Here is a 22,554-nt window from a genome sequence, read left to right as displayed (position 1 = left end):
ACAGCCAAGAAAATTCTATGGGGCAGTCCTACTCTGTCACATGCAGTCACTATGAGTCAACAACAACAGAATATACATATGCCAGCTTTATTTAACATTTTCCTTTTTTAAAACTATCGATTCAGATCTGACTATGCATAGTTATATTCTTTTCTTCTGCAGAATTATAAACCCTTCCTCTTGAGTGAACTACATATGAAATATAAATTGCCAAAAGGTAAATTCTTTTGTTGTTTTCATTAGGAATTTAACTCCAGTCCTGTTTCTATCATAAACTATTTTCAAGAAGCATAAAACTATTCCATGAAAAGCTGTTTTTGGTCTTCTTGCTTTACCAATAGGTAAAATTTTAATCAGTAGCAAACCAAAAGACAAGCTTGTGGTTTTAACATAAAGCTGTAACTTTAATTATTGAGAGTTCAACTTTGGGTAGGATTCACACAGAAGGTCAAAAGGAGAAAAAGTGTAAGAAAACAGACTCTTTTTCTGCTTAAATTCACAAATGGCAGATTCACAGTGGGCTGGACAGAGAAGGCAGGCCTCTTCGGAACCTCAAGAGAATTTCTCACTGAGATCATGGACAGTTTCTCCACAAGGCACTCATCAGCTCAAAATTCTGGGCTTCAGGGAGCACTGGGCTGATCCAGTGTGGCATTTCTCTGGTTCCTAGGGTCTCTGCTCATCTTTGGATTATGAAGCTATGAATAAAGGCTAAGAACAGCCATACTTAATATAAGCCTTGAACGAGACCCCTCATTCTCTCTGGTTCTTTTGGTTCCAGATAGTGTGACATCATCTCTGAGGCTGTTCCTGAAGATAAAGGGTGGGGGATGGCCAGGCCAGCACAGCACCCACAAAAAGGCTGTACTTAGGGTGTAGAGCATGTAGGCAGAGATTCTCTACCTCTGGTGGCCATCAGAACCACCCGTGTACCTGTCTAAACACTCAGGTGTTTGGGCCCCATTCCCTACCTCCAAAGGTAGGACTCTAGGCAGGTGTATCTTGGCAAAGCTTAACCGGCCATTCTCACGTGTGCCAGAGTGTATTCACAGCCTTTACTCTGCATGGCTGGAGATGACTGATCAATGGTGCACTTTATAAGATCATCATTTCAAGAATTCTTTCCTTTGGTCACCCTGGGTGAAGACTGACCAGCAACAGACACCCATAAAATGTCAATTCCCTTCATAACTAAAGTTAGGATTTTTAATGGACTCTTGCTTTTCACACTTTGCTTTTCTTATGTGCTAAAGCCAGGATGTCCTTTTTGACTTCCCATTTGTAGTTAGTTTGATTAAATATTCTCTGGCTTTAGCGCTGCTAATCTCTTGTTTTTAAGATAGATCAAGGGATTCATATGTTCTAAAAAAAAAAAAATCATACTGAAAACATTCATCTTAACAACTTCCAACAAAAAGAAAAAAACAAACCTGATTTAAATTTTCTTTTGATTTTTACCAAACTTTTAAGCTTTAGTTTATGAAACAGGATCACAACTCCTTTCCTAAGTTACTAACATCCAGGTTTTCTCAAAGCCTCAAAGAGAAATGCAAGCTATCAGACTGTTGGATTCCTCATGACTTAGCTTCTGCAGTGTTTCGCTCCAGAGGAGCCAGAATAACCCCAGCATTCCTGTCTTCACTCTCTGAGCTGTACAAATTATGCTTCTCAATGTATTCCTGGACTAGGTCTGGCACCAAGTAGCGGATGCTCTGGCCCCTTCGGAGGGCTCGCCGGATCTTTGTGGATGAGATGTCATTGGTGATCCACTCGTTCACCAGGTGAATGTTGCTCCGGTGTTTCCACAGCACATCTGATTCGTAGATGAATTTCTGAGCATCATTTCCAGCCCGGGTAATACAGATGAGCCCATAGCCTCCTACAATTTGGGCGATATCCTCGCTCTTCCACAAATTGGGAATGCCAAAAGACTCCAAAAAATCTGCCCCGCACAGCAACTTCACCTCTGGCATACCTGGGGAGAAGAATAGAGTATTGGTGTTTGCTTTCTAATAGCTCCCTGCCTGAAAAATGAATGCGTGTGTCCATGTTTTTCTGGAAAGAGGGACCACAGCTTTTATTAAAATCAGATTCCCAAAAGAGATTGAGAACACTTCAAAACTTAAGAACCACCTCAGAACAAACAAGCTCAGAGCAACTTTTGCTCCCCTTCTCTCATAAAACGGACAAGGAGCATTTCTCAGGCATCCACATGTATCGAATATGAAATGAAAATACAAAGGGAGTTGACCCAGCCCTTTCTGTTGTTGTTGTTGGGTGCTGCAGAGTTAATTCTGATTCATGGGAACCCTATGTGATGAGCGGAACTGCTCCATAGGGTTTTCTTGGCTGTATCTTTACAGAGTCAGATTGCCATATCTTTCTCCTGTAGACCTGCCCTAGAATCTTATAAACTCTAGTCTGTAAATCCTGGTAAAACATACAAACCTTTCATTTTTGGTTGTGGGGGTTTCTTTTGACTAAAATCTTCTCTTTGTTCAGTCCATTTCCTCTTTCGTCCAGACCTTTCCAGACTAGGTGAGTCCTGCTGGTTATCAGAGTTACTAGCCTCCAGTTTCTCTTGATGGTGTCTATAAAACAACAAAAACAACAGACCATTCCTCTTTCTCACAGTGCTCTGCTAATATCCCTCTAGAGATGCCTAAGAACCTCTGACCCAATGTTAAAGGCAGAACAAGAGTCAAAATGTTTAACCACTGGTACCCCCAGAGGCCACCATCACCACACCTGTCAGCTTGTCGTACTGTGGTGGGTTGCAAGTTGCTGTGATACTGGAAACTATGCCATGGGTATTTCAAATACCAGCAGAGTCACCCATGGTGGACAGGTTTCAGCAGAGCTTCCAGACTAAGGCAGACTAGGAAGAAAGACCTGCCAATCTACTTCCGAAAATTAGCCAGTGAAAACCCTACAGATCACAACAGAATACTGGCCGATATAGTGCTGGAAGATGAGCCCCCTAGGTTGGAAGCCACTCAAAATACATTGTGGTGGCAAAAAATGGACTTGAGCATATCAAAGATTATAAAGATGGTACAGGATCAGACAATGTTTGGTTCTATTGTATATGGGGTCATCATCAGTCAAAGCTGACACAATGACAACTAACAACAACAATCCCGAAACACCAGTCAGGATGTATGCTGGCTAGTATACTATACTGCTAGGTACTGGCTCTCAGGGGTAGAAACCAAGGAAAATCCTGGGAGCACAACAAACGGCAGCTATTATTATCCTAACTTTTACAAAAGGAGGGACTGTGTCTGTGTCCTGATAGTAAGAATTAACATTAATTATTTATCATGTACCAAGCACTACACTATACCTTTTATACAGATTATCTGACTAAATCCTCTCAACATCCTGTGTTCATAAGAATTATTATCATTATTATCCCCATAACAGGATGGGAGAGGGAACGAAGGCACAGAGTTGCAACTGCAGTTCCCAGCACGGTCCCTGGAACACAGGAGGCATTCAATAGAAATGTGATTGAATAAATGTTTTAATTATGTTTGGTTATTATAAATTAACTATATTATTGCCATCATTATACCAGAATTGTTTATCATTCCCATTTAGAGAGCAAGGCACTGACTAACTTGCCAAGGTCATTTAGTTTATAAACAGCAGAGCCAGGATTTGAACGTAGGCAGTCTGGTTCCGTGGGAGAAAAATGTGGCATTCCGCTATGTGTAATCTTTATGATTACAGCCTTGGAAATCCTATGGGGCAGGTGTACTTGTCCTATAGGGTCACTATGGGTTGGAATCAACTCGATGGCAACAGGTAGTAGGGATCCAGAGCCCACACTTTCAATCCCTGAAGAGTGTGGCTTGGCCAGTAATGAGGAGAAGGGCAGTGTAAAGAACTACAATGCCAAGGATAAGGTCCTAGAGATGGGACCACAGGTGGGATTTGTGAATGTTTTTTTATTCTGGGCTGACGGCAGGAAACCCACCATTTTACAACTGCACAGTTACCCAAGTAACACGAGCTACACTTGTGGGATCCAACTGTGAGTCCTCTATGCCTCTAAATCCCTTTCCTTTTGAATGGCTGAGTTGAGTGTGCAATGGACAATAAGGTAACCATGGAGCCAGAGAGTTGGGTAAGGCTGGAACCCAGGAGCCTGGTCTCTGATAGAAGAATTTTAGGCCATCAGCCAGAGGAGACTGTCTTCTCCCTGCCAAGTCTGCAAAGTAAGTTCTCTTGATAAGACGCTCACTTAACTACTTACATGCTAGATACTGTCTTCTGGCTCAGTGTCCAATCCTACACTAAACACATTTCCCAGGGGTCCTTGCAGGCAGGTTCTAGATGTGACTGAGGTTCTGTCAATGAGATTCATTCGGGAGAGATTTGGAAGGCAGAGGGTGACGGTGGCCTTCTTTCTGTGGCTGTGGAGCCTGACAAGCAATCCCTTACAATGTGAGTATGGAGGCTGGACTCCATAGTCCACTGTCCAGTCTGAGATGATGTAGCAGCAGCCTTGCTGGTTGGAGAAGCAGGAATTTCCCTGAACTCCAACTGCAGCTAAGGAGGTATGAGCTTGGAACAAAAAGCCAGAGGTAGCCCCCATTTCCACTCCTCCAGCACGTTTCACAGTTTTGTATCAGCACCTAAATCCCTTTCTGTTTAAAACACCCAGAATGGTTTCTATTTCCTACTCTGACCCTGGCTGATACAGTTAGTAACCAGAAGGCTCAGAACTTAAAGAACACCAGACTTACTGGTCTGACAGAGACCGGAAGAACCTCTGAGACTACGGCCCCCAGACACCCTTTTAACTCAGAACTGAAGCCACTTTAGAAGCTCACCCTTCAGCCAAAGATTAGACAGGTCTATAAAACAAAAAATAACACATACGAGGAACATGCGTCTTAGTTCAGTCATGTATCCAAGACCAAAAGGGCAATACCTGCCCAAAATCAGTAACAAGAAGGCAGAAAAGGGCAGGAGAAATGGATGGATGGAATCAGGGTGTGCAAGGGGAGAGCATTGACAAATCACAAGGATTGTAACCAATGTCACAAAACAATTTGTATATAAATCGTTGAATAAGAAAGTAATTTGCTCTGTAAAGTTTCACCTAAAGCACAATTAAAAAAAAAAAAAAGAACTCTAGGGACAGATACAAGAAATGTCTTCTCAGAAAGCTCTTTTATTTTACATTCAAGCTAATATTAAGTAATAATCAGATGTTACTTGCTCTGGTTTCAGAACTTTAATTGTGAAACTGTTTACCTGCCTCTGTCTTTTATATCTAAGAAAATTGATGATGATAACATCCTATTACAAGTTTTCCTTTCTCATTTGGGGCACAGATGGACAGGTCAGGCAGGCTTCCTCTGTTCTCATACAGAGATATCACATAGTAGCAAACATCTCAAAACAAGGAAAATATAAAGGCTAAGGAACACCCCATGCTCTTTTTCCCTAAAAGAAAGGTGCTCTAGAGCCTCGTAATAACCTCACACAGGAATGGTGCAGCCTAAGCCTTTCCAATACTAGTGACAGTTTTACTGTATGTTCACAACTGTCTTTGGGTGGTGTAAGCTGTTAATGCGCTTGGCTGCTACCCCAAAGGTTGGCAATTTGAATGCACCCAGAGGCACTTTGGAAGAAAGTCCTGGCAATCTACTTCTGGAAACTCAGCCACTGAAAACCCTATGGAGCACAGCTCTACTCTGACACATGTGGGGTCGTAATGAGTTGGAGTCAACTTGATGGCAACTGATTGTATGTTCACAGATGCAGGCAGCACTGACATATGGCAAAAAGCCAGGGAGCCTCCCAACCCATTTCCATAGAAGTGACAACGTTGACTTTACCATAAATACCTTAGCACTTTAGCAGTCTCTACCCACTCATTCTGAAGACTTTCCCATGTGTCAACTTCCACCCATTTTGAATTCTTGGTGGCGAGCTCTGCCATGATAACCCGGTGATGGGCGGGGATGAGTCCTTTCTTCTTATATGCATCACCAACAGGAGAAATGATGCCTTTGATAACTCTGTATTTTCCTGGGTAACGAATTAAATTTGACATAGGTATAACATTAGATTTCATGCATAGTAAACTTCATGATCAATACTGTTTTATAATCATAGATCCTCCTTTCCTAAGCTTTTAGTTCTCTAAAAGTAATTTCTATTATCAGTTAAAAAGAACCAGGAATAAATTATTTGTTTGCTTTTAATAAGCCTTGGTTCAAAGAGTATTAGAACCTATAAAATGATAGTGCTAATAGTTCAACCCTACCTGACACTCCTCTGCTCAGGATGAAGTTTCCAAGTCTTCCTTTCTAAAATAGCATATTTCTGGTTCTATAAAGATCCTTGTTATTGTCCAGTGTGAATACTGTGTAAAAGACTGGTTTTCTCTCTTTTGCTCTAAGAACAGGCTCCTTGGCCAGACGCATTCCTGCCATACTCATATCTGCTTGGACTTAGTTATCCAAAGTGCAAGCTTTCCTCCAGACCTTCTCACTTGGTCTTCCAGCCAGAAAACTCAGAAGCTTTACGTGGGATCTTAGGGATATGGCACAGTCACACACACCCCATGCCAGATACACCTACAAATGAATATTGGTGGTTCACTGTCCCTCACATGAGCATCAACACAGAGCTCCACTCAATCTACCCCTATCTGTGCTACCAAGACACAGATGGCTACATAAAATAGTGTTCACCCTGCGACACAGCACTAGGTGCTTCGGAATCTCCAGATGTCCAGGTAAAGAGACTTCCTGGAATTGTTTGCATTTCTACTAGGAGATAGGAAAATGCAGACTTGTAATTCTTATCTGTTTAAAGACCTATTGATATTCTGGACTTGCACGACTCCATAAGGGATGCTCCAAGTGTCCAGGATGATAAATGATACATACACACATTTACTCTTTGGTATGGCTAGAATACACAGTAAGGAGTAGGGGTGAAAGATGAGATGAGGAATTATATGGTAGGCTAGGTTATCAGATCTTGGAAGAAGTACAACCAGAATGCTCCTTAGAAGCAAGGATGGCAAGACTGCATCTTACATACTTGGACATGTTGTCAGGAGGGATCAGTCCCTGGAGAAGGACATCATGCTTAGTAAAGTACAGGGTCAGCGGAAAAGAGGAAGACCCTCAACGAGATGGACTGACATAGTGGCTGCCAACAATGGGCTCAAGTATAACAACAATTGTAAGGATGGCGCAGGACCGGCAGTGTTTCATTCTGTGGTACACAGGGTTGTTATGAGTTGGAACCGACTCAACGGCACCTAGCAACACCACCACCACCAAAGGCTATCAGAGGAGCCCTGGTGGCACCAGTGGTTAAGCGTTCGGCTGCTCACCAAAAGGTTTGCAGTTTGAATCTACCAGCTACTCCTTGGAAACCCTATGGGGCAGTTCTACTGTGACCTATAAGGTCACTATGAGTTGGAATTAACTCGACGGCAACAGGTCTGGTTTTTTGGTTTTAGTTTATCAGAACCAACCTTCCCGCTGAAAAGGCTGATGAACTACAAAAATCATCTTATTAGGTAATGAAGAACTGACAAGGTTTTAGAATTGCCTGAAATTAAAAATACAAAAACTAAACATGTTGCTGTTGAGTTGATTCCAGCTCATGCCAACTCCATGTGTTACAAAGCAGGACTGCTCCACAGGGTTTTCTTGGCTGTAGTCTTCACAGAAGCAGATTGTCAGGCTGTTCTCCTGAGGTGCTGCTGGCTGGGTTTGAATTGCCAACTATTAGGTTAGTAGGCTAGCACAAGCTGCACCACCCAGGGACCTTTGCCTGAAATAACCTGAGCAAAATCTAAGAAAAATAGGGAACTCAGAAAAGTAAGCCAATCACCAAAGTCGCTTTTGACCTAAGTCCTGTTTTTGAACATAGGAACTTAAGCTGTAGTTTTGACTACATCATGGAATGTGGGGAAATGGAACCCCATGGCCCACCTAAGAGGGGAGTCTAACAGGACACCTATCTCCCACTCAGCTAGGACCCAAAGAAGCAAAATCCTCTGGGTAAGAGTGAACCAGAAGTAAATCTCCCCTACCTCCAAGGGGCTGCAGGGAAGGCTGTATTGGGGCTAAGCAAAATAGGGGGAAACAAGCAAACAAAAAAACTGTTTCTGAGATTTTGTAACTATAAGCCAGATCTAGCACAGATTTCAGGACAAACCTCACCTAGATGATCTAAAAACCTCAATTCATGAATTTACAGTAGTCCTAGACTGATAATGTCCCTAGATGCCTGGAAGAAGCAAATAATATTCTAAGGAAAATGAGCAGCTCAAAATAAAAAATAAGAAAGCACATAAGAAAAATGCATCATGAGCAAGAATAAGCAGAGATAATAGGCAGCAGAATAAGATCACCAAGACTAGATACTGAAATTACCCATAACAGACTATAAAATAAATTAGAATAAAATAAAATATAAGCTTGAAAATATCTGCTAGTACAAGAAAATATAATATATATAAATATATAAAATATGACCTAGCAGATTTGAGGAATGTCAAATAGAACCTCCAGTGATAAAAGATATAATAACTGAAATTAAAAACTCAATAGTCAGGATTAACAACAGATTAGGTACAACTGAAGAGAAGATTAATGATAAGAAGTTATCCAGAACGCAGCACAGAAATACAGCCAATGTGTTCTCATGTCTTAGTATTTTCCCAGAGATGTCTAAAGAGATGGAAAATATGGCGAAGAGATATAAAGGATAAAATAAGAATTCCAGAAATAAAAGAAACAGATAGGGCAGGGGCATTATCTAAAAGGATAATGGCTGAAATTTTTCCAAAACTGTTAAGACATCAATTCACAGATTTAACAAATCCAACAAATCAAAGGACAGTAAAAAAAAAAAAGGTCCCTACCTAGAAACATCATTAATGAAACACCAAAGGTAAAAAGAAAACCACAAAAACAGAGAGAAAAAGACAGATGACTGCCAAAGGAGCAGTGGTTACATTGACAGCTAATTTCTTAATAGTAGCAATGGCTGCAGAAGACAGTAGGATGATAGCTAGAAGAGCTGGAAAAAAATAACTGCCAACCAGAGGTATTTTTCAAGAGTGAGAGTAAAATTAAGAAAAAACTGAAGGAGTCTGCAGCTAGCAGACCTCACTAAAGGGAATTCTAAAGAATATATTTCAGGCAAGATAAGTGATCCCAGATGGAATATATAAGCTATAGGGCAGTTCTACCCTGTCCTGTAGAGTTGCTATGAGTTAGAGTCCACTCGACGGCAGTGGGGTTGGTTTGGTTGGTTACAGGGAGGAATAAAGAACAAAGAAACAAGAAAATATCTGAGAAAATTTTTAAAAGGTAACAATTATTTGAAGGGACAAAAAAAAAAAAAAAAACACATAATTAAAACACCTGACAACAGTAACATATAAGTCAGGTGGTTAGAAAATACAGTCGACATGTTCTCATGTCTTAGTATTTTCCCAGACACATCTAAAAGTATTATTTAACTTCAGAGTTTATCATTAGGTTATGCTCATTGTACCTTGCAAGGTAACCACTAAAAGAAAAGAAACAATGTATAGATTCCAAACCAACAGAAAGAGAAAAGTAAAATTATAAAAAAAAAATCCAAAAGAAGGCAAGAAAGGAGAGAAAAATGAAACCTAGAATGGATGGGACAAATAGAAATTTAAAAATAAGATGGTAGGTAAAAACACAGTAACAGCATAAATGATTTCCACAAATATAATGTTGAAAGAATGAAGACAGTAAAGTATGCATACTACACAATTACATTTACATAAAGTTCAACAGGTAAAACTGAACTATTGTTAAGTAACACATAGATGGTTAGTAAAACTCTAACAAAAGTCTACAAATGATCAGCACAAATATGAGAAGAGTGGGGCTACTTCTAGGGGTGAGATCCATAAAAACTCACTGCCATCCAGTAGATTTTGACTCATAGCAACGCTACAGGAGAGAGTAGAACTGCCCCATAGGGTTTCCAAGGCTGTAAATCTTTATGGAAACAGACTGCCACATCTTTCTCCCATTGAGCGGCTGGTGGGTTTGAACTGCCAACCTTTCAGTTAGCAGCCAAGTGCTTAACCACTGGGCCACCAGGGCTCCCAAGGGAGCGAGGTAGCAGGCTGCAATTGGGAGGGGGCCTGTGGTTGGGGTACGCTGGCAGTATTCTTTTCTTGACTTGGTGGTACTTACTTAGTTGTTCACTTTATAATTACTTATGCCGTTTAAGAACTCTTCTGTGTGTTAGACAAACCCAACAATTAAAAAAAAAAAGTTTAAAAAAAGAAAGATTAAAGAGGTGAAGTGAATCAGTATATGCGCTTAGCATATTCATCTTTACGCTCACTAAAAATTCTATGAAATGACAGAAAAGATATTTAAAGGGAAGAAAAAACCGTAATAGTGCTAGAAAAGCAAGAAAGAGTGTCACTGATAGCTCAGAAATTTTGAGCAATTCCAGAAAGACAGAAAGCAGTTTGGATCATCTTTGATGGAAAACAAAAATGTGTAAAACCAAATAACAGTTTCCAAAAATGTCTGCTGAACTGTTTACAATAGCAAAAAGCTGGAAGCAACCAAGGTGTCCATCAGCGGATGAATGGTTAAATAAATTATGGTATATTCACACAATGGAATACTACGCATCGATAAAGAACAGTGACGAATCTCTGAAGCATTTCATAACATGAAGGAACCTGGAAGGCATTATGCTCAGTGAAATGAGTCAGAGGCAAAAGGACAAATATTGTATAAGACCACTATTATAAGATCTTGAGGAACAGTATAAATTGAGAAGAACACATTCTTTTGTGGTTATGAGATGGGGGAGGGAGGGAGGGTGGGAGAGGGTTATTTACTGATTAGTTAGTTAGTAGATAAGAACTACTTTAGGTGAAGGGAAGGACAATGCTCAATACATGGAAGGCCAGCTCAACTGGACTGGACCAAAAGCAAAGAAGTTTCCGGGATAAACTGAATGCTTCGAAGGACAGTGGAGCAGGGGTGGGGGTTTGGGGACTATGGCTTAAGGGGACTTCTAAGTCAATTGGCAAAATAAATTCTATTTATGAAAACATTCTGCATCCCACTTTGAAGTGTGGCATCTGGGGTCTTAAATGCTAACAAGCAGCCATCTAAGATGCATCAATTGGTCTCAACCCACCTGGATCAAAGGAGAATGAAGAACACCAAGGTCACACGATAACTATGAGCCCAAGAGACAGAAAGGGCCACATGAACTAGAGACTTACATCATCCTGAGACCAGAAGAACTAGATGGTGCCCGGCCACAACCGATGACTGCCCTGACAGGGAGCACAACAGAGAACCCCTAAGGGAGCAGGAGAACAATGGTATGCAGACCCCAAATTCTCAGAAAAAGACCAGACTTAATGGTCTGACTGAGACTAGAAGAATCCCGGTGGTCACGGTCCCCAAACCTTCTGTTGGCCCAGGACAGGAACCATTCCCGAAGACTACTCATCAGACATGGAAGGGACTGGACAATGGGTTGGAGAGAGATGCTGATGAAGAGTGAGCTACTTGTACCAGGTGAACACTTGAGACTGTGTTGGCATCTCCTGTCTGGAAGGGAGATGGGAGGGTAGAGAGGGTTAGAAACTAGCAAAATGGTCACGAAAGGAGAGACTGGAAGGAGGGAGCAGGCTGACTCATTAGGGGGAGAGTAAATGGCAGTATGTAATAAGGTGCATATAAGCTTATATGTGACAGACTGACTTGATTTGTAAACTTTCACTTAAAGCACAATAAAAATCATAAAAAAAAAAAAAAAAAAAGAGACCAGACTTAATGGTCTGACTGAGACTGGCGGGACCCCGGAGGTCATGGTACCCAGACCTTCTGTTAGCCCAAGATAGGAACCATTCCCGAAGCCAACTCTTCAGACAGGGATTGGATTGGGCTATAAGACAGAAAATGATACTGGTGAGGAGTGGGCTTCATGGATCAAGCAGACACGTGAGACTGCGTGTGCAGCTCCTATCTGGAGGGGAGATGTGAAGTCCGAGGGGGACAAAAGCTGGCTGAATGGACATGGAAATACAGGGTGGAGAGAAGGAGTGTGCGGTTTCATTAGGGAGAGAGCAACTAGGAGTATACAGCAAGGTGTATGTAAGGTTTTGTATGACAGACTGACTTGATTTGTAAACTTTCACTTAAAGCAGAATAAAAATATTAAAAAAAAATCTTATAAAAAAAACTAAATACACATAACATACACATACATATACATACACAAATGAGTGCAGGTAAAACTGGTGAAATCCACGTAAGGTTTGTGGATTGTATCAATATCAATGTTCTGGTTGTGATATTGTACTATAGTTACACAAAATGTTAACACTGGGGAAAACTGGGTCAAGGGAATACAGGATTGCTTTGTAATATTTTTACAATTGTCTGTGAATCAACAATTGTCTCAAAATTAAAAGTTTTAAAAAACTGAAAAAAAAAAAAAAAAATGGCTGCCGAAGTCAAGGAATAAAAGCATCAAGAATGGACTCTGACGCAAATGTCTTGGTGACAAATTCTGTAGAAGCCAAGAAGTTTGGTCTCTTTCCCCTTCCCTGCTAGTGTTAAAACAAATAGCCTCCACAGACGAAGGACTAGGAAATCTTATGTTCCAAGAAAAGGAAGCAATCAAGAAAATCAACACAGTAAAAGAGGCAAAACTCAACATGATAGAAGAGCGAATACTAAGGAGAATTAGTAGAGTGAAAGAAAAGCCTGTAAAAGAAACATAAATGAATGTTATCATATTCATAACAAGAAGATGCATGAAAAAGAACTAATTTGAGATCTTGGAAATAAAAAATGGCCAAAAAAAAAAAAAAAATAGAATTGGCTAAGCAGCAGAACAGATAAACCTAGAGAAGGTTTAATAAGCTAAACAATCAACCTGAAGAATTCTCCCAGAATGAAGCATGCGGTAGATTACTACAGTAATGACTCTCATTTTGTTCATGACTCTCTGCATCTACATCCTTCAATATTCCTTCCCACACCAACTCTAGATGTGGTTTTATATTTTGCTTTGGTCAATGGAACAACAGCAAATGTGATAGAAGTAGAGGCTTTCCATGGGGATTCCTTGTTTGGCTGATGGGACCTCTTTGTAGTACCATATAAATAAGCTGGAGACAAGTAGTCCAGTCAATACCAACTGACAGCTGGGGCCAACAGAGAAACAGACTAAGTGGGGCCATCCTAGACCAACCAGCTCACAGCCAACCTCTCAAGTGACTACAGTTGTACAGTAATCTACCGCAAGACCAGCAGAACTCCCCAGTAGACCTCAACCCAAATTACTGTGCCACAGAATCATGTGCTAATAAATGATGGTTGTTTTCATCCACTATGTTTTGGGAGATCTGTTAAGCAGCAAAAGCTAACTGATGCAAAGCACAAAAACACAAACAGCTGGAAAACATGAAACAAAGGAGAGGTGAGGTAAAGGATCAATCCAAGAAGTCCAACATCTGTTTAACAGGGGATCCAGAAAGACACAAGACAGGAAAGAAAATAATCAAATAAAGAATAAATTGAAAAAGTATATGTCTTCCACTTGAAGTAGCTCACTGAGTATCAAGTAGGATGCATGAAAAAAGACCACTTAGATATAGTATGGTGAAATTTTAAAATATCAGTAAAGAGAAAATTATAAAATTTTCCAGTATGAGAAAAAAACCAAACAGATTACCAACAAAGGAACAAGAATCAGACAGGCGTGAGAGTTTTCTTCAGTAACATTGGATGCTAGGCTACAACTAAACAGTATTTTCAAAATTTTGAGGGTAAATTAGCCTTAAATGCTTATACAAGAAAAGATGATTGAAAATTAGTGAGGAAAAAATTTCAATTTAAAAGAAAGAACAACAGCAAATCCAAAGAAATAGAAGAAAGAAAATAATAAAACAAAGAGCAGAATTTAATAAAATTGAAAAGAAACACAGAGAGGATCAATAAAAGGAAACCTGGTTCTTTATAAAGACTATAAATATACTCTATGGGGCAGTTCTACTCCGTCCTATACAGTCGCTATGAGTCGGAATTGACTCGACGGCACTGGGTTTATAAATATACCATTAGGTATACAGCCTCTCTCTGACGAGCTGAGAGAATATATGCACCACATATATATCAAACAAAGGGGTCACATACAGAATTTACAAGACATCTTTTATAAATCAATAACAAAAGGGAATCATAAGGAAATAGAGAAAAGATATCAATAGTCAATTCAGAAAACTATAAGTGGCTATTATGCTCTAATCATATGCCCTAGACCCCTAAGAATGCCCACACAACTACCCCCTCTCCCCCTGGGACAGAGTCCGACAAGTGAAATCGCTGGATTAAAGGGCATGTGCCGTTTCAGTTTGGACTGATATTAGCAAACTGCCTTGTAAAAAGCCTTAATCAATTTGTATTGTCCACCTACAGTGTATGTTAGAGCCCATTTCTCCCCAGCCTCGGATACTTGACGTTATCAAACTTAAAATTTTGTCAATCTGATGGACAAAAATACCTTATTTTTATTTTAGTTTCTCTGATTTTTAGGACTTAAGCATCTATCTGTAATGTATACAACATGATTCCATTTATATAACGAATCAAATCTATGAATTCACAAGTAAATTTATAAAAAACAAAAGACTTGAAAGGATACATTTTAAAGTATCAACAGTTGTTGCCTCCAGAGTGGGGAATGAGAGGTGAGGATTTTACATATATTACACACACACGTACTCTTTTATATACATATTTAATCTTTTATAATGAGCATACACATCATGTGAGCCCTAGGGGTACTGCAGTTAAATGTTTGGCTGCTAACCAAAAGGCTGGCAGTTCGAATCCAACAGCTGCTTCTTGGAAACCTTATGGGGCGGTTCTACTCTGTTCTATAGGGTTGCTATGAGTCCGAATTGACTCTACGGCAACAGGTTTGGTTTTTGTTTTTTTTTTTAATCTACATGACTATAAAGAAATACAGAAACAGGTGAATATACATAATAAATGGTTTATTGATTTTACAATACATGTAAAATAGTATTATGTTTCTGTATTTTCTGGACACCCTTTATTCATATATCGTTTATGAAAACTTTAAAAATTGACATAAAAAAGAAAGGTAGACCACAGCCAATCCTGAAGGTCTTGTGTTGACCAAACTAAGAGTTTTAGCTTTCTGCCTTAAGAGGAAGCTCCTGAAATACGGAATGAGACAATCCAATTTCTGTTTTAGAAAAATCACTCTGGAATGACGTAGAAGAAAAGCTAGTGGAGAGGAGAAAGACAGACTGAAGTCAGGAAGATCAGGCAGGACACTGATGGAACAGTCCAGCTAGATGTGGATTTACCACCAAGCAGCAAAATGCTCAATTTGCTTTAACTTCCGTTGTACCGCGAGCACGCTCTTACTTCGCTGAATACAAAGGTGAACGAGAGAAAGCAGCAGCAGTCATGCAGACACACAGGTACAGACCTGTTACGTAAGTGAATCCCTGGGTAAAGTGGAACTATATAAAAACAATGAAGACAAATTCTTGTGAAACAAAGAAATTAGTTTTGAGAACTGAAAAATCATTATTGTTCCTTCTATTGTACTCTAAAAAAAATTTTTTTTTTCTTTTCTATACACTGTAGGCCATTAAGGAGCCCTGGTTTCACAATGGTCAAGTGCTCAGCTGCTAACCGAAAGGGTGGCAGTTCAAACTCACCAGCCGTTCTGCGGGACAAAGATGTGGCAATCTGCTTCCATAAAGATTACAACTTTGGAAACCCTCTGGGACAGTTCTAGTCTGTCCTACAGGGTCACTATGAGTCAGAATTGACTTGATGGCAGCCAGATATTTAATTCCTCACTGGATATATCTCATCCTCTTTCTTGGCTAAGTCCCTGAGTAAGGAAGTGGACAGCACGGTTTTGCTCATTTGACCAAACATGTACTGAAAACAGACCTTGCCATTTTAGTTCTCTAGTCTTAAATTGCTTTTGGTCGCTGTTCCTACCTGTTCCATTCATGTAGTCCTTGGCCAGCTCAAACAACCTGAGGTGCATGTTAGTGATGGGATTAAAGGAACCACAAGCAAGGAGAACCACCTCTGTCTTCTCTGAATTTTCCATGGTAAGAATTTGAAGTTGCTGATCTAAATGGAAATCTCTGACATCACCCTTGTTGTCTACAAAGGAAAAAGAAATCAAGAAATTAAGTTTATTCCAAATAGACTGATAAACATATTTGGCTTCAATGATTGTGCAAGATCAATTGCAAAAATGGCCCAATCCTCCATGTCTCCTTTTCAATGTGAATTTGCAGATCCTACCATAAAGAGAGGGAATCTACATCCCCACCCTTTTGTGATTTGCTTCACCCAAAAGAATGCATCAAGGTGTGCCAGTTCTGAGTCCCGACCTCAGAGGCTCTGTACACTTAAAGTCACTTTTGTACCCCTGCCTCTGTCATGAGACCAAGCCCAGGCTAGCCTAAGACAAAACATGTGGAAGAGAGTTGAGGTGACCTGCTGATACACAGCCAATCACTTGATATATGACAGGCCATCCTAGACGGCCAACCACGGCCAACCTGCTCTGCCACACCAACAAGCCCAGGCGAGATAAGCTGAGGCTGGCGCAGATCAGTAAACCCACGAGCTGACCAGACTCATGAGCAAAAATGAATATTTATAGTCATATGCACTGTGGTTTTGTGATTACTCTTGAAGCAACAGTTAATTGATACAATGACATTATGATCTACCAAATACAATTCCCCAACAACCTGCCCTTCAAAACACTATTTTGCCTCTTAGTCAACATGATCGTATTACACCGTACACTTCTGTAACCCTAATGAAATAATGAAAGACATCTAATTTAAAAAATTTTTTTAGTTTTTACAAAACTAATTCATGTGTTTAGATTTAAAAATCATAGTGCAATAAAAGGGCTTATAGCAAAAACCAACAGACATCAACCATATCCCTCTCACCAACCAACCTCCCTGCCCCTGTTCAGCTCCACTCTTAACTTTTTCAACTATTCTTCTGGTAGATTCTGCCATATTCTAAATTAGGTACTCCTATTGTTATTTCTTAATTTATCCAATTTGAACAGTGTCTGTTGACTTTCTTTTATGATCTATGATGATTTCCTTTTATAGTCCTCCACCTCCCCTTTCCAAATTTCCCAATATAATTTATCTCTAGTCTATGTTAAAATCATCTTCCCCCAGAATTTTGAAGGCATTGCTTCTAGATTTCAGAGTTAATACTGAGAAGTCCAAAGTCACTTCCAATTCCAGATCTCTGTATGTGACTTGTCATTTTTTTATCCCTTAAAGTTTGTAATATCTTCTCTTTGTCCCCAAACCCAAAACCAAACCCACTGCCATCAAGTTGATTCCAACTCATAGTGACCCTTCAGGACAGGGTAGAACTGCTTCATAGGGTTTCCAAGAAATGCCTGGTGGATTTTAACTGCCGAACTTTTGGTAGCAGCCTGAGCTCTTAACCACTATGCTACTAGGGTTTGCCCCCAGCGTTCTGAAAATTTATAATGATGTCCTCTATTGTGGGTCTATTTCATCCATTGTACTGGACACTCTGCAGGCTCTTTCAATCTTGAAACTTACAACCTTCAGTTCTGGAAAATTTCCTTGAACCATTTCATTGATGATTTTCTGCCCTCCATTTTCAGTTTTCAGGAAATGCCTATTATTTAGAGTTGAAGCACCTAGTCTTCTAATTTTCTTATCTTTTCTATGTTCCACCTCTTGCCTTCATGCTCTAATTTCTAGACATCCTCAACTTCATCTTCCAATCCTTCCAATATGTTTTTCATTTTTGCTAGTATACTCTTAGTTTCTAAGAGCTTATGTCCTCTTTGTCCTGAATAGTCCTTTTTATGGTATCCTTTTTTTCCTGTGACAGGAGCTATTCATTTGTAGCCCAATAATGCTCAAACCCAACTGCTGGGTTGACCAACTTGCTTTTGCTCAGATAGAATACTGTCAGTCCAGTGGACAAAACTGGTGAGAAGTGAACCAGGGCTAGTGTTTAGGTTTCCTGACTCCTAGGCCCTCTCTCACCAAGAACAAAAATGGAAGACAAGCTGGAGCAGGGTGGAACATGGCTGAGATGAGGAATATGAGGAATATGAACTTTAATCCCTTAGGCAATGGGAATCTTTGAAAGTCTCTGAGCAATGGAGTGACAGCAGAGCTCCAGAAAAACAATGCTCTATAAAAATAATGACATGGGTGTTCAAACTGATTACTTGACTGTGTAAGCTTGATCACTTAATTTCCTGTGCCTTAAGTTTCCTCGTCTGTAAAATGGGATAATGACAAAACAAAACTCAGTTATTTTGAGGATTAATGATTTTGAGGAAAATGCAAACCACTTAGCATATTACCTTGGCACAGTACGTGTTAAAAAGAACACTAGCTGTTATTGATGATGAAAGTAATGATACAAATGATGGTGACCGTAAAGATCAAAAAAGATAGGAAGGCCAGTTTCAAAGTAATGAGAGACTCAATTTAAGTAGAGTCAGTGGGGATGGAAATAAGAAACATCTATTCAATAAATGTTTGAGGCCTTCTCTAAACAAGGCACAGTGGCAGGGATCACAGGAACACTGTTAATTCCAGATAAGAGAGAAGGGAGAGAAGAATCAGTAATGGTCAGCATTCCTCAACAAGTTAAACACAGAGTTACCACATGACCCAGCAATTCTACTCCTAGGTATACTCCCAAAAGACTTGAAAGCAGGGACTCAGATACTTATACACCAATATTCATTGCAGCATTATTCACAATAGCCAAGAATTGGAAACAACCCAAGTGTCCATCAACAGATGAATGGATAAATAAAATGTGGCATATCCATACAAATTAATATTATTCAGCCATGAAGAGAAACGAAGTCCTGATACATGCTACAACATACATGAACCTTGAAAACATCACGCAAAGTAAAATAAGTCAGTCCCAAAAGGACAAATGTTGTATGATCCCACTTGTATGAAATATTTAGGATAGGGTTTTTGAAATGCATAGACATAAAAGTTTATTTGTGGTTACCAGGGTGGGGAGGATGGTGATTTATTGCTTAAGGAGTACTGAGTTTCTTTTTGGGGTGATGAAAAACATTTGGAAATAGATAGTGGCGAGGGCTTTACAACACTGTGAATGCAATTAACATCACTGAATTGTACATGTGAAATGGTTAAAATAGCAAATCTTATGTCATATACTATCTTAATTATCTAGTGGTGCTATAATAGAAACACCACAAATGGATGTTTTTAACAAAGAGAAATTTATTTTCTCACAGTCTAGTAGGCTAGAAGTCCAAATTCAGAGCAACAGCTCCAGGAGAGGCTTTCTCTCTGTGTCAGCTCTGGAGGAAGGTCCTTCTCATCAATCTTTCCTTGGACTAGGAGTCTCTCCGAGCAGGAACCCCAGGTCCAAAGGACATGCTCTGTTCCTGGTGCTGCTTTCTTGGTGGTATGAGGTCTCCATCTCTCTGCTCGCTTCTCTCTTTCATATCTCAAAAGAGATTGGCCCGAGACACAATTCAATATTGTAGATGGAGTCCTGCCTCATTAACATAACTGCCACCTATTCGACCTCATTAACATCAGAAAGGTAGGATTTACAACACATAGGAAAATCATATCACATGACAAAATGGTGGACAATCACACAATACCGGGAATCACGGCCTGGCAGAATTGATACACATATTTTGGGAAACACAATTCAATTCATGACATATATATTTTACACAATAAAAAAATTTTAAAAGTTCACCATGACATTAAAAAAATTAGTTCATAGGTAAGAATTAGTTAAATGTCTCAACCAAAAGGCCCCACCCAGAGATGCCTTGGTAGAAAGACCTGGAAGTCTACTTCTGAAAAATCAGCTATTGAAAACCTCATGGAGCACACTGCTACTCTGGACACACAAGGGGTTGCTATAAGTTGGAATCAACTTGACAGCAAATGGATAGTTGGTTAGACAGATCTTTTCAGTTATCATCATAAGGATGACATCAGGGTCCACTTTGGGCTAGTTTCCACTGTTCCCATACCTCTATCCCTTATTTACACAAAAAGTGCCTGTGGCATTATGGGGTGGTGATAAATACAAAATCTCCACAGCACCCTGGGCCCTGCAAGGGCATCAGTGTACCCTGCCAGCCACTGAGCATGCTCTCAAGAACTAGGTTGGAGGGCCGGTTTCTCAGCGTCAAGCACAGCCCTGGCCACCGCATGTTCCTGGCACCATTCCCCAAGGGACAGAGAGCTGGAAGAAAGCTAAGGCTGAGAGCAAGAGGTACTGGTTCCCAAGAGAGCTACAAGCAGGCCTCAAATAGTTTAGGCAAGGATGGAACAAAGAGCTTAGCGCCCCTCCCAGTCCTTGGGGATGCGCAGTGCCTCAGGTTTCTAGTCCTCCCCAGGTGATGGAGAGTAGCTGGGGGAAGCAGATTTCTCAGCAGAAAGGGAACTGTCTTTCTCTCATCATATCCATGACCTGTCTCAAATATCCAGTTCAGTCCCATTAACTCACCATGAACATAGCCAACCTGAGCTCAGCCTGGACTATAGACCCTCCCAGAGTGCCTATAGACCCCACGGAGTGCCTGTCTCAGCCTGGGGTGGGTTGAGAAGGGTCTGTCCGTCTCCAAGGAAGAGTACTTCCTCAGAATCCCTGCAGGGTGAGAGTGTGTGTGTGTAGAGGGAGGGGGGCATGGCAGAGGACGCATGGGGGTAGAAATTTTGGAAGCTCTAACAGGACTGTTCTGGACTCCCTTGTCTGGCTGCAGGTGTGCCAGGGCCGATTCACCATGATTCACTTCTGCCTGGCCCGCACCACCCATTACGTGCACTGCTGGCTGCCCAGACCGCATTGGCTCAAGCTGTAAGTGTGTCTGCCCAGCCCACTGCAGCAAAAAGGAGTTTGTTTTCATTTAGATCTAGAATTCTATAGAAGAATCCTGATCAAAAGGGGGGAAATGAGGAACAGAATTTCAAATTCTCATGGAATATGTTTCATTGTGCATATTTTCACCAAAAAAAAAAAAGAGTTCGTTTCTTCCTGAGGAAGTCTTTAAGTTTAACATTTAACATTTGCTTTCAATTTTAAGATCACTGAGCCTTCTGTAGTTTTGAAAACATATAACACTATGTGAACATTAAGCCAGTTTTTAAAACATTAAGTTTTTCAAAAAGAACAGTAATTTTGTTTAGGTTTACCTGTCATATTTCACGATGCTCAGTATAATTAAATATCTCTTGGTCAAATGTTAAATAAGATGACTGACTTGACAATCTCTCAGAATTTGTACCTCGAAAAGGATGCTATTTCCTTCAAGATAGGAACTTTAGGCATGTAGCTATATACTTATTCTAACAATGGTGCCACTGCTTTAAATAGTCTGGGAGTGTATTTTGAAATTTCATATTCTTTTGAGTACCTTCACCAGGAATAGATCTTTGTTTTTAGAGGGTAGATTTGAGTTCTACAAATACTCTAAAGTCATTAAATGCTAAACACAATTAATAAAACAAATAATCAGAGTGAATAATATAGTTTACAGTGGGAAAAAAAAGAGATATAACTGTTTATGAGGAAAATTTTCTAATATGCATAGAAACAATGTACATGTAATCTCAAAAGAAGAATTTCAAAACTGTTTTGAGCAGCAATAGCAATCTTCATTTGGTTGTTTAAGTTGCAGTAGGTGGCTTAACTCTGTTCATGAGTTATATTCAATGTAAACCATCTGGCTGGAGGTATAGCTAGCTCAGCCTAGGGAAGATGCTCTCAGATCTGGGTTCAAATTCTACTTCTACCACCTACTAGGTGCTGTCCTTGGATAAGACACCTATCTTTCTGAGTCTCAGTTTCCTTATTTATAAAACAGGGGTAATATTAGTCCCATCTCAGAATTCTGAGCATATTAAATGAGATAATGCATATAAAATGTTTGACATCTGTCCACCAATTATAAATATTAGTAACTCTTAATATTGCTTGTGGACTGTTTTACAGCATTAATTTACAGTAATGGTAAAGGAACTAGGGTTCTAGAAAGAAGTATTAACAGTACCCGCTACACAGTAGGAGCTCAATAGCTCCTCAAAGGTAGTTATTATTATTACTAGAGATGTATTAGACATAATTCTATTCTCTAATGGGCTGGATCTCAATTTGTCTTTGCTACGTTTTAAAATGTTACCTCTGTGGTTTAATGAACATTATCACGAACAGAACTTGAACTTGGTTTCTTGAAGGTAGCTTATCACTAAACAAACCAAACAAAAAAAAACCAAACCCAGTGCCGTCGAGCTGATTCCGACTCATAACGACCCTATAGGACAGAGTAGAACTGCCCCATAGAGTTTCCAAGGAGCGCCTGGTGGATTTGAACTGCCGACCCTTTGGTTAGCAGCTGTAGCACTTAACCACTACGCCACCAGGG

At 40.0% G+C, this 22,554-nt stretch overlaps 1 protein-coding gene across 5 annotated transcripts in view; it reads right to left on the bottom strand.

Moving 5' to 3' along the window:
- Nucleotides 1-383: 383 nt before the first annotated feature.
- Nucleotides 384-22,554, bottom strand: part of NMNAT1 (nicotinamide nucleotide adenylyltransferase 1) — a 41,084-nt gene continuing 18,913 nt past the window's right edge. For all 5 annotated transcript variants that reach the window (XM_023552071.2, XM_003413479.4, XM_064281252.1 and 2 more), the window contains 4 exons: nucleotides 16,071-16,241; nucleotides 5,865-6,048; nucleotides 2,449-2,591; nucleotides 384-1,975 (listed from right to left, as the gene is read on the bottom strand). In XM_023552071.2, the coding sequence (XP_023407839.1) occupies nucleotides 1,575-1,975; nucleotides 2,449-2,591; nucleotides 5,865-6,048; nucleotides 16,071-16,185 (843 nt within the window). In that variant the 5' untranslated portion in view covers nucleotides 16,186-16,241 and the 3' untranslated portion in view covers nucleotides 384-1,574. The remainder of the gene's footprint in view (nucleotides 1,976-2,448; nucleotides 2,592-5,864; nucleotides 6,049-16,070; nucleotides 16,242-22,554) is intronic.

The sequence above is a fragment of the Loxodonta africana genome, chromosome 3 (assembly GCF_030014295.1).
Source record: "Loxodonta africana isolate mLoxAfr1 chromosome 3, mLoxAfr1.hap2, whole genome shotgun sequence".
Taxonomy (NCBI): Eukaryota; Metazoa; Chordata; class Mammalia; order Proboscidea; family Elephantidae; genus Loxodonta; species Loxodonta africana.
The sequence above is the reverse complement of the archived record's forward strand: the minus strand, read 5'-3'. Positions and strand labels throughout refer to the sequence as shown.